The sequence below is a fragment of the Marmota marmota genome, unplaced genomic scaffold, assembly GCF_001458135.2.
Source record: "Marmota marmota marmota unplaced genomic scaffold, marMar, whole genome shotgun sequence".
In the NCBI taxonomy this organism is placed as follows: domain Eukaryota; kingdom Metazoa; phylum Chordata; class Mammalia; order Rodentia; family Sciuridae; genus Marmota; species Marmota marmota.
In genome coordinates, this window is record NW_026000185.1 from 28,358,300 (window position 1) to 28,370,018 (window position 11,719).

At 56.5% G+C, this 11,719-nt stretch overlaps 1 protein-coding gene across 7 annotated transcripts; it reads right to left on the reverse strand.

Annotated features, from left to right (window-relative positions):
- Positions 1-94: 94 nt before the first annotated feature.
- Positions 95-11,713, reverse strand: Orai2 (ORAI calcium release-activated calcium modulator 2). 7 transcript variants are annotated; one of them, XM_048789976.1, is made up of 4 exons: positions 11,172-11,575; positions 10,110-10,171; positions 7,921-8,158; positions 95-3,086 (listed from the first exon to the last, which is right to left on the reverse strand). In XM_048789976.1, the coding sequence occupies exons 2-4, from the start codon at positions 10,151-10,153 to the stop codon at positions 2,487-2,489; spliced, it is 882 nt and encodes a 293-aa protein (XP_048645933.1). In that variant the 5' UTR covers positions 10,154-10,171; positions 11,172-11,575; the 3' UTR covers positions 95-2,486. The 7 variants fall into 7 exon arrangements, with proteins under 7 accessions (XP_048645933.1, XP_048645935.1, XP_048645931.1 ...); XM_048789978.1 differs by lacking the exons at positions 10,110-10,171; positions 11,172-11,575 and adding an exon at positions 11,681-11,713; XM_048789974.1 differs by having other exon boundaries at positions 10,110-11,576.
- Positions 11,714-11,719: the final 6 nt, after the last annotated feature.

An 11,719-nucleotide genomic window follows, 5' to 3' on the forward strand; every position in this document is an offset into this window, starting at 1 on the left:
AGAAGGCCGGTGGGCTCCAGGACTCCCAGGCCAGGCTGAGAGCCTGGCACAGCAGCCAGGAAAGACCAGGGCGTCCCACCAAGACACAGGGAGGTTGGAGCAGCTTTACTGGTTTATTCCATCCAATCCAGGGTGACCGTTAAAAATCCACACACAGGACAGTTAGGCCACCTTGCATGATCTGCGCAAGCATCACACATATGTAACCAGTGGCATCAACGCTGGCTGCGGTGAGCCTCCACCCACCTGGCTCACGCAGTCTGTCCTCGACAGACCTTCGGAGAACATACTAATGACACCAGCCTTTGCCCTTCTACACCAGAAACACCCTGCACCTCGCACCGGCCAGGGGCATGCGGCCCTCACTGCACAGGGCCTGGTGTGCCTGTGGCTCTTGGCTCAGCACCAGGAAGGACGCTAAACAAAACCAGGGCAAGCCTATGCTGGCTCCAGGGTGGCCCCACTGCCTGTCACCAGGCCGAGGCTACACTCTGCAAAATCAGGTTACGCCTCCAGAAACTGAGGTTGTAGCCTGATTGTTCCCCCATCCTCCAGCCTGCCACACTGAGGTTTCTGTGCCACTCCCAATGGTAGGTTATCCCCATCTTGGGATAAGCTCAGGGCAGCCCTGAGGTTCCCCTCCCGCAGGGTCATCTCTCTTCCCTCAGAGGCTGTTCGCCCCAAGTCAGAACAGGCACCGCGAGGACAGCACGGGCACCTGGTGTCTGGGCTGCCAGGCCAGCACTGCCTGTGGACCAGGGTAGCACCTGCCCCACCAGCACTGCAGCAGGCGTAGCCCAGCCTGAGGAGCTGGGTGTCCTGGGGGCAGGGGTACCAGATGGCTCTGGAAAGTGGCATCAGGAGCCTCAAAAGGCTCCAGCCAGAGAAAAAGCCCTCTGGCCCTCCCAGGTCTGGAAGCCGCTCATTCAGAAGGGCCAGCCCGTCTCACCCCTGCCCGGACGTGAGCAGCATCTTGCAGTGATGCCCACACCGTGAGCAGAGCAAACACGAGGGCCTCCTCAGCAGGGCTCCAGGGGAGCAGAGATGCCTGTAGGGGTGGTGGCACCCTCTGCGCAGGGGACACTGTGTTCAGGCTCCCTGGGCAGATTCCCAACGGCCCCTTAGCATCTCAGAACTGTGTGTCAAGGATTCCATTCTCAATAGCATGTCTCTTTTCCAGAGACCTCACCAGGCCCTCCAGGACCCACAGCCCGGCCCAGAGCCCACAGTAAGCTGTTAAGGAAGGTAAACAGAACACGAAGCCAGTGGCCGTTTATGTACAGCACGAGAGACGAGGCGCCCCTCTCCAGGCTGCTGCTGGAAAGGGGGTAAACATGGTTTCAGAGCAGCTCAGGTGCTGTGCGTGCCACGGGAGCTCATGCAGTAGCACTGACGAGCACGCCATCCCAGGCGTGGGCAGGGTCTACCAGATGCCTTGGTGACGCCAGCCCCACACTGCACAGTGTGTAAACAGGGAAGGAATCTGTGTCCCCAAGGCCTGGCGGGCCCAGCAGGGGTGCACTGGGGCCCTTGCCGTCCCTGTGGCTGCTCAGTGTCCTAACAAGGAGGCCACACTGGGTTGCTACAGGCCCAGCAGGGTCAGTGGCCATGCTGACACCCCAGGCTATCTCCTCTCAGCACTCGGGGCCACAGGAGGCCAGGATGGCTCCGGTGCCCAGCCTGCTGCTAATGCAGCCCAAAGCAGCGGCTCATTCTGGCTCAGGCCTCTTGTGGTCAAGAGGTGGAGCCTCTGGACAGGTAGGGGCCTTTTCCCCTTCTGGTGGCCTCAGTGAATCAGTGTGGCCAGGCTCCAGGCTGCTGGTAAAGACCGCCTGAGCCTGGCATGCCTTGGAGCCCCCAGTGAACTCAGCTTCTTAGCAGGGCATCATGCAGGATGCCCACAGACACTGACCTGCCCTAGGAACGGGGCCTGGGCCTGGGAAGTCTCCCGTAGGCCCTGCAGCCTCACCCCAGCAGCACCCACGCCTGCGGGGCCGACGTGTGCTCCAGGCTCCCACTTCCTGCCCCCGCCAGGCCGCCCCACTCCTTCCTGGGCCAGAAGGGAAGCACCAAGCCAAGCCGAGTGCTGTGCCCTTCAGTGGCCCAGCCCTGTCCAACCGCAGGGAGCCATGCACTGGCAGGTGGCCATGAGTTCTGCCTCTGAACCCACGACCCTGGCCCTGCCGGCCACAGGTTCTGGTCTCCGAGACTCTCCGCTCACTGTGCTGCACAGAGCCCATGAGGAGACACGTGGGCTTCCTCTGCCCACAGCTCTTGGCAACCCAGCCTCCCACGTCACTGCAGTGCCATGTTCTGAGGGGCCGGCCCCGGCTTCCGGGTTATTTTGGCATCGAGACAAGAGTAAGACTTTGGTCGGGGCCTGCCTGGCCGCGTCCAGCAGCCTGGCGAGCATCTGCGTTTCTGGAAGCCCTGCCGCGGCCGTTCTGGTACAGCGGGTGGTGCCATCCCAGGCGACTGCGCGGCCCTCACACCACCTGCAGGCTGCGCTCGTGCCCGTCCAGTTGCACCTTGAGCTTGTGAAGCTCCTCGATCTCCCGGTTGTGGCGCTCTGTCTTGTGGCGCACCAGTGAGCGGTAGAAGTGGATGGTGAAGACCACGAAGATGAGGCCCACGGGCACCATGATGATGGTGGACACCAGCGCAGCCTGCCAGCCTGTGTGGCCCCCGGAGCCTGGCGCAGGGCCAGGCTGGCGCCTGGCATCCACGGGAAGGAACTTGATCCAGCAGAGCAACACCACCTCAGCCAGGAAGAGCAGGATGCCCAGCACGGTGGAGAAGCCCCAGGCCAGCTCGATGTAGGGGTGCATGCGCTCGTGCGGCGATTCGCTGATGGAGTTGAGGTTGTGGATGTTGCTCACGGCCTCCACGTTGGGCAGGATGCAGGTGCTGATGAGCAGGGCGAACAGGTGCACGGCCACCAGCACCGTGGTGCAGGCGCTGAAGGCGATGAGCAGCGGCCGTGGGTACTGGTACTGCGTCTCCAGCTGCACCTCCACCATGGCCACCTGTTGAGGCACAGTGGGGGGTGGGGCCAGGTGGGCAGGGCTGCTCCTCGCCATGGCTTCCTGTGGGCCAGAGGGCTGGGCTGGGCTGGGTGGGCTGAGGGGGCAGCACCACAGGTACCCACACTCACCTGCCGTGGGACTCAGCCATACAGAGAGCCCTCAGAGCCCAGAGGGCACCCTCCTCACTGTTCACCTATTTCAAACTTTCCTTTTTTTCAGATTATAACTAAAAAAGCTCTCACGAACCTGAAAAGTACAGAAGAATGAAAATGTAGAGGGGTGGAGGTGGCGGGGAAAGGGCCTCGCCTCTCAGGGGCACACAGTAGGCACCTGGGTGCAAAGCCACAGCTGGCTGAGGCCACGCTGCCCTGAGAGCAGGCTGGCAGCATGTGGCTTTGCTACTGACACCAGAGTCAGGCCGAGGAGTGGCTCAGCCAAAAAGCAATGGCTGTTTAATCACATAAAAACTGACCTCTCAGAAAAATGAACGTGGAGGCTACTTGGAGCTGCCACCTGGACACCTCCTACAGAGAGCACAGGTGCGCCTCTCAGCCGGGATCAAAAGTGCAGAGAGGGGCTGGGGCTGTGAACCTGCCTCTGGTGCATGAGGCCCCGGGTTCGATCCTCAGCACCACATAAAAATAAATAAATAAAGATATTGTGCCCATCTACAACGAAAAAAAAAAAAAAAGGCTGGGGATGTGGCTCAAGCAGTAGCACGTTGGCCTGGCATGCACGGGGCGCTGGGTTTAATCCTCAACACCACATAAAAATGAAAAAAATAATGATATTGTGCCCACCTGAAATCAAAAAATAAATTAAAAAAAAAAAAAAACCCGCACAGAGAGCCGGGTGAGTGGCGCACGTCTGTAATCCCAGCGGCTCAGGAGGCTGAGGCAAGAGGATCGGGAGTTCAAAGCCAGCCTCAGCAAAAAAGCGAGGCCCAGTGGTCGAGTGCCCCTGGGTTCAATCCTCAGTGCCCCCCCCCAAAAAAAAAGCACAGGGAAAAGCAGGTGCTCTAGACGGGGGACAGGGTGGGCAGTGTGGACGAGAAGGCTGGGCGGGCAGGGTGCTGGCGTCACAGGTGCAGGGCCCTGTGTGCAGCGTCTGGGGCGCACGCATCATGAAGGGCTGTGACACGCAGTGCAGGAGCAACATGGGGGATGAAAGAGCGAGTGGCAGAGCTTGGTGCAGGGCTTTGTTATAAGCCGGGGTTCCGCTGTGGTGGTGCTGGGGGTGGAACTCACAGACTCCTGAGTGCTGGGCATGCACTCCACCGCTGGGCCACGCCCCTCCACCCTAAGTCTTTCCACAGCACCCAGTTTTTTTTGGCGGTGCTAGGGATGGAACCCAGGGCCTCGCACATGCCAGGCGACTGCTCCTCTCCGAGCTACACCCGCCCCTGCAATACTTAATATTTACTTTTTCATGTACTGGGTGTTGCACCGAGGGGCACTCTAGCACTCGGCTACATCCCCAGCTTTTTTTATTTTCTATTTGAGACAGGGTCTTCCTAATTTTTCCAGGCTGGCCTCAAAATTTCAATCCTCCGGCGTTAGCCTCCCAAAGAGCTGGGATTATAGGTGAGCACCACTGTACCCCGCAATTTTTAAAGTATATCTATGTACCACACTTTTATTTATTTTTGCAGTGCTATGGGTCATATGTAGTATACTTTGCTTAAATAAAAAATTGTTTTATTGTTTTTTGCAGTGCTGGGAATTAAACCCAGGGCCTCACACGTTGGCAAGCCCTCTACCACTGAGCTATGCTCGCAGCCTTAAAACGTATGCATGTATGTATTTTTATTATTTTAACATTTTTAGTCGTGAATGAAACTTTATTCCTATTTGTTTTTAGGTGGTGCTGAGAATCGAACCCAATGCCTCACACGTGCTAGGCAAGCGCTCTACCACTAAGCCTCAGCCCCACCCCTAAAATTTATTTTTAAATGAAAGACAAAGACCACATTGGGAACCAGAAGCCAGGCTTATCTCTGTGCCCCGAGGTCCCTGCAGCCATTCCTGGACCTGCCAAGTCCACGCCCAGGGGGTCCTCCTTGGCTCCCCACCTCACCCTGGCCCACGGACCACCCAATGGAGGGTTTAGCCCAGGCCCACCAGAGTCTCTAAGGCTCACCAAGAACTTTCCCCAGGCACCCAAAAGAAAGAAACTAGTCAAGAAAGGTGGTAGGGGAGGAGGCAGAAAGGGAGAAGGCCAAGGAGGCCCTCTATTGATTGTTCTCTCCACTATCTGAGCCATCCCTGTTTTAAAAATCTCTAAGAAAAGCTGGGCACACATCTTTAATCCCAGGGGCTAGGGAGGCTGACGCAGGAGGATCCCAAGTTCGAGGCCAGACTCAAAAATTTAGTGAGACCCTCTCTCAAAATAAAAAATAAGTAAGTAAAAAGGGCTGGGAATGTAGCTCAGTGGTAAATCACCCCTGGATTCAATCCTCAGTACCAAAGAAACAAAAACAAACAAGAAACTTAAAAAAAAAATCTCTAAGGAAGATTTCACAAGTTCCTTTGGCAACTGCTGTGTCAGAGCGAGAATCTTATCCCTCGTCCCTTCATGTTTCCATTAGTGATGACAGAACACTTGATAGGGAAAAGAAGATGGAGTAGTCCTAGTGGACCACAGCTGAACAGCTGTAGCAATTATGGCTGAGGCCTTGATGAAAGACACAGGCTGAGGAACCGCCTTTCTTCAGTGGCCTTGGGCAGGCTCCTGTTACCACAGAGGATATGGCCCAACGAAAGGCTCTCACAAACCACAGGGCCCAGGGTGGGGAACACAGATGACTAAAAGGCAGAAGATGGGGCTTACACGAAGCAGCCTGGCTCTGCCGCAAGAGCAGGAAAAGTCAGAGGCCCCTGCGCTGTGTGTGTGTGTGTGTGTGTGTTTAGTGTCTTTATTTATTTATTTTTATGTGTGCTCAGGACCAACCCAGTACCTCACCAGTGTGAGGCAAGCTCTACCGCTGAGCCACGACCCCAGCCCTGCACTGTGTCTCTGCAGAGATTTTACGGGTGGCTCGGGGTCACAGGCTCTGTGTTAGGGAAGGAGAAATGTGAAGAAGTCAGCTGGGGGTGGGCACTGGTGCTCGCTGGGCCCAGGACCAGCCTTGCAGTTCTAACCAGGGAATACCAATGGGGGCTCACCTGTCCCTGTCCTTGGCCCAACTCAGCCCCTCCCTGATGACCTGTACTGGTCGCTCCCTCAGTTGCTTCCCGCATTCCCAGAACCGGCCGTTGGGCTGAGTCTGCAGCACACCGTAGGCTGTGGCAGCTTCCCCAAGGGGAAACTTCTGGAAGAGGAGACACTGTGTCCACCAAGAAGAAATGAATTAGAACCAGCAAGCGTGAGTGCTGCAGCTGGGCAGAGGACAGACAGCGCCCCTGGGAGGTGCAGGTGACTTGGGCTTCTCCCTCCTGCCTCTCAGTGGCTGCTCACCACCCCGGAGGGCTGAAGTCTGAAAACACCTCCTCTTCTCCAGAATTCACCGATAAAACTTCACTTGCAGGGTTTGTTTTCAAATCTCAAAAGGCTGTGAAGTCTTCAAGTGGGTAAACGTTCAATACTGTGCAGTGACGGGTCACCCAGAAACCCCAGTGGCTTGGGAGGCTGAGACAGGAGGATTGCAAGGCCAAGGCCAGCCTCAGCAACTTAGCGAGACTCTGTCTCAAAGTAAAAAATAAAAAGGGCTGCGGGTATAGCACAAGTCGAGTGCCCTGGGTTCGATGGCCAGCACCACCAAAAACCCAAACAACAACTTCTCACAAGCATTCCTTTAAATCAAACTTGAAAAAACATTCTTTTTTAACAAGATGAAAACCACAGGAAGAAAATCAGTAACAGCCAAAGTTGTGCACCACCTGATTACACACTTCTGTAATCATGTTATAAAAATAAAACACAGGACCTTTAAATAAGCCTTTCTCTCAACCACAGACCTAAACACGAATGTGCTGCCTTCCAATGTGCTGTCTCTGAGCTGGGCGACCTCTGCAGCCCCGTGAGATCCCATGAGATCGGGCCCTCCGGGCCTCCAGCCCTCCCTGACTAGGAGGAGGGCCCGGGGGACTGAGGAGGCCCGCTCTGCCTGCTTTTTGTTTCTTGCTTTTTGTTTTGTTTCCTACTGGGGGTTGAACCCAGGGGTGCTTACCCGCTGAGCCACACCCCAGCCCTTTTACTGAGGCTGGCCTCAAACTGGTGATCCTCCCGCCTCAGCCTCTGATCTGAGCTGCTGGGATCACAGGGGTGTCCTACCACACCCCCTCGGCTTTTTATTTTAAATTGCACTGTCAATTTAACATCCGGGTTTATAGAAAAATGATTGTCACAAAAAGAAATCAATCATTTCCAGCCCAAATGCACCTCAGCACACAGCAGTGAGGGCTGAGCCCTGCCATCCTCATCCTCTGGGACAATCCAGTGGGACAGGGAGTGAAATCAACAGCAGGCGTGGCTTTGCCAAGACTGACTCCTGTCCTGGGATGACTCAGAGGGAAAGTGGCGGGGAAGCAGGCCAGAACTTCTGCACCACCCGAGGAGGCCACACTTGGCCAGCGTCTACCTCCCCAACCAGCCTAACCCCAACGGATCCTGAGTCCTGCTCAAGTCCCGCAGGTGTCCCAGCTCCAAGGAAGGGCTGCAGGGTGCCTTTCCCAGAAGCCCTGTCCATGGAGCTGTTTCCACCCCCCACTACCTTCTCATCACGAAGAGGGGCTTTCTGAGGATTCAGGCTTGGGGCTCCCTAGTCCCAGCAACCCTGTGTGGACAGCACAGTGCTCTGGGAGGAGTGGGTTGGACAGACTCCCCGGTGCACCCTGGCTGTGGGGAGGAGCAACACAGTGCTCTCCGAGGTGGGCCCCCGCCTCGCTGTACTCACCATGGCGAAGCCCGAGAGGAGGGCCGAGGTCCTGCTGGAGGCCTTCAGCTTGGCCCTGCTCAGGTAGAGCTTCCTCCAGGACAGGGCCTGCACTGAGTGGTGGTTGGAGGTGACCAGTTCCAGGTAGCTTCGGCGGACCCAGTCGCGGTAATCCATGCCCTTGTGGCCGGGCTCAGGGCAGGCCGGGGTGGAGGGGTCCACGGGGACGTTGAGCTCGGCACTCATGGTGGGGGCCAGGCTGCAGGTAAGACAGGGACAATATAAGGTGCCCCAGATAGTTCTGGAGCCTTGAAAAGTCATACTTGTGCTGGGAGTGGTGGCACACGCCTATAATCCCAGCCACTAGGGAGGCTGAAGCAGGAGGATCACAAATTTAAGATCAGCCTGGGCAACTTAGCAAGACCCTACGCAATGTAGCAAGACCTTGAATCAAAATGAAAAATAAAAAGGGCTGGGGTGCAGCTCGGTGGTAGAGCACCCCCGGGACTCCCCAGTACTGCAAAATACACACACAGGAAAGAAAAGCCAGATTCCCAAGTCTATTTAACCCTCCCAGGGCCTGCAGAGCTGTACAGGGCCCAAGGTAGAGTGGATGTGGGGTCCTGGTCTCTGAGGCAGTCCCCACGCCACAGTGTGAGAGCCAGCTGCAGAAGAGGAGGGTCGGGGGCTCACCACCCACCACCACCTGCACAACTAAAAGCCACCGCCCTCTCAGCGCTCAGAGAAGCTCCAATTCACTGTGGCCCGTGGGTGAGCGGAATTTGAAGGCTGCCACTGAACCCCCTCATGTGTGCCATACGCCAGGAACAAGCTACTGTGCATTAAGAGAGTGCCGAGGGGGTCGTAAGTGAACTCAGTGGTGGAGCGCTGGCTTGGCATGAGGAGGCCTGGGTTCCAGCCCCAGCAACACGGTGGGAGGAAAAAAAAAGTCTAGGCCCTAAAGAAATAGGGCCTGGCTGGGCATGGTGCCTCACGCCTGTAATCCCAGCAGCCTGGGAGGCTGAGGCAGGAGGATTCCAAGTTCAAAGCCAGCCTCAGCAATGGCGGGGCACTAAACAACTCAATGAGACCCTGTCTCTAAATAAAATACAAAATAGGGCTAAAATAGGGTTGGGGGTGTGGCTCAGTGGCCAAGTGCCCCTGAGTTCAATCCCCAGTACCAAAAAAATAAATAAAATAAAAGAAACAGGAGTCTGACTCTGCTGCGAGATCCTGAGCGTGACGCCTGACCTGCGAACCTCAAGCCCTCATCTTCAGAATTGGGAACCTCGGGCTGGGTTGCGGCTCAGTGGTAGAGCACTTGCCTGCTGTGGGTGAGGCCCTGAATTCAAAATGAAAACTGGGGGTCCTCCCACCTCTAGGACCCTTGAAGACAATGCCCAAGATTCAAAACTGCATTCCATGACCAAGCGCCACCCACGGAACAAACGCTTCCAAGGAACCACGGGCTGTTTAGATCCAGCTAAATTTTAATCAGCATAGTTCACCCCAAAAGCAAATCCTTAGTTTATATAACTCAAAGAAGCATCCTGGCTGCAACAGGAACCTGTGGCCAAATGAAAAATCAAAGCCCTCAAATGACATGAGCAACTTTTAAGGAGGAATGGAGACTGGAGACCCTTGTGGTCACCCCTCCTAGACACGGGGCTTGAAATGTGGCCCAAACATCAGAAGGACTGATTTGTTGAGATCTGTGAACTTAACCCATATCCCTGCTAATCTAAATAGGGGACTGAAGGGTCTCCAGGGGCTCTGGGGGCAGCCTGAGCAGCTTGGGATCCGGCTCTAATTAATCTCTGGGGCTTGCTTCAAGGACATGGGCACCTTGCTTGGCCTCAGTAACTTCTGCAATCAGATCCACTGGGCCTCCTGGAAAGCCTGCTCAGGCATTGGAAGCATATCGGGGTTCCCAGCTCCAAGGAGGGCACCTGGGAGGGGGTGGGCTGGGGATGTTGACCAAAGTCAGCAGCAAAGGAACCATCCATCCACGTCTATCTCTAGGAGGGTAACAGGAAGATGTCAGAGGTGGGGAAAGGTCTCCCTCGATCTGCTTTTCTCCTTGTTCCCCACCAGGTCACAAAGTCACAGCTCTTTCTTACTGGCCAACCAACAAGACCCCTGCTCTGTTCTCTATCAGCCAAGGGATCAAGTCACGTACAGGAATGCCAACCTCGGCATCTCGGTTACACCTTGTCCTCATCTGCAGCCAGCAGTACTCATCCAAGCACTTCATCACTTGAAGGTCCCTTCCCTTGGGGAGAATTCAAAGAAATGATGCCCACTGAACAATCTATGGGTTAGCTCCAAATAAATGAAAAGTGTCAGAATGTGGAAGTGCACATTTCCTTTTCCCCACACAGAACAGAACTGGGCCTGCGGTCCAATGGACAGTTCACAGGGAGCTAACCCCCCAGCAACACCAGAGAGCAAGGTTAGGGGACTCAGACCCAAGTACTAAACTGGCCCTGAGAGGGACCCTCCCTTAAAAGATATGATACTACAGCAGGGAGGGTTCTGAAAGGCAGGAAGACCAGCTTTGGACACATGTCTGGGGACAAGGTGGAAAGGCTGGCTGCCTGGCAGGCAGGGAGATGTGGGAAGACACTTGGAGCAGGGCAGCAGAATGGGGCGGGGCCTACGTGGCCAGCAGTGTAACTGCAGGGTTCTCTCTGGTGGTGCTTGGCCCTGGGGGATGGAGAGACTGGTGATGGGCACCTTTAGGCCCTGCTGGGTCCATCTGTATTGGAACCACATTCACTCAGTGAAATAGTGGGTGGACTGAAAAGACTGGGAGCCTGGTACCCCCAGGAAGGGACATTGGGGTACAGCAGAGGGAAGCCTAGGGGCCACCAGTGAATGGCAGCTGGGCTCCAGTCAGAGTGGAGATTACAGCCTCAGAGAAGTGAAGGCTGAGAACAGCCTCTGGGGAGAGGCTGAACTCTGCTGCAGATGTCCACAGAGTGTGTGTGTTTGTGGGGAGTGGGGGCTGGGCAGGAAGGGCTGCCTGCCTGCCTGGAGCTGGATCCCCAAAGTAGGGAAGCTACATCCTCCAGAGGTATCAGCCAGGATAGGATTCAAACCCACCCCTCACCCTCCCAGCCAGGACCTATGGGGTGACAGTCTGTGCCCCAAGGGGTGGCCCAGAGTCTGGTCCCCAGCTCCAGGCTCAGGGAGGAGGTAAGGGGGGGCCAAGATGGAGCCGACATTTCTGTCAGACGCACAAGCTCCCAAGGATGCTCTCCTGGCTAAACCTTTTGGGGTTTCTTGGTTGTTTTTATCAGGAGCGGTCTGAGAAAAGAGGTCTGGAGAAAGAAGCAGCGATTCTCCTAGGCGGGCTGGTCGGAATCGTTCCCAGGGGCCGGGTTTGGAGTTTGTCTGCCTTGACTTCCTCTGAACATCTGGGGCACGGGAAATGTCGCTGTCACACAAGGGTGCGGGGAGGGGACCCTGCAGCTCCCACAAGCGTCCACCTGCATCTCCTGTCCCTTCCCCTCGCGAAGCCCCGGATTCGGCCGGTGCCCGCAACTTCCGAATCCTCTGGGCACCTCACCATGCTCGGAATCCCGCGGGACTGGCCACCTGGCCGCCCCCACCCCCACGGCCATCCTCTTTCCGTTCCGTCCCAAGCCTCCCCAGGGCCAGTCCCTTCTCCGTCCAGTGTCCCCGGTCCGATTCGGCCCCCCAGCGGGGCGGGAAGCACCCCGCGCCCCCCGCCCGGAGACGGGGGGAGCCAGGAGGTGCCGCCCGCGCCGACACTCACCGGAGCTGCCCTGCCCGCCGCCCCGGCGCCGCTCCGGGA

Coding starts and splice junctions, on each gene's coding strand:
- Orai2 (XM_048789974.1), bottom strand. CDS start 10,153: ATGAAGTGCTTGGATGAGTACTGCTGGCTGCAGATGAGGACAAG. Junction 8,159..10,109: donor TGGCTGCAGATGAGGACAAG/GTGTAACCGAGA, acceptor TCTTACCTGCAG/CCTGGCCCCCACCATGAGTG. Junction 3,087..7,920: donor TCCTCTCGGGCTTCGCCATG/GTGAGTACAGCG, acceptor TCTGGCCCACAG/GAAGCCATGGCGAGGAGCAG.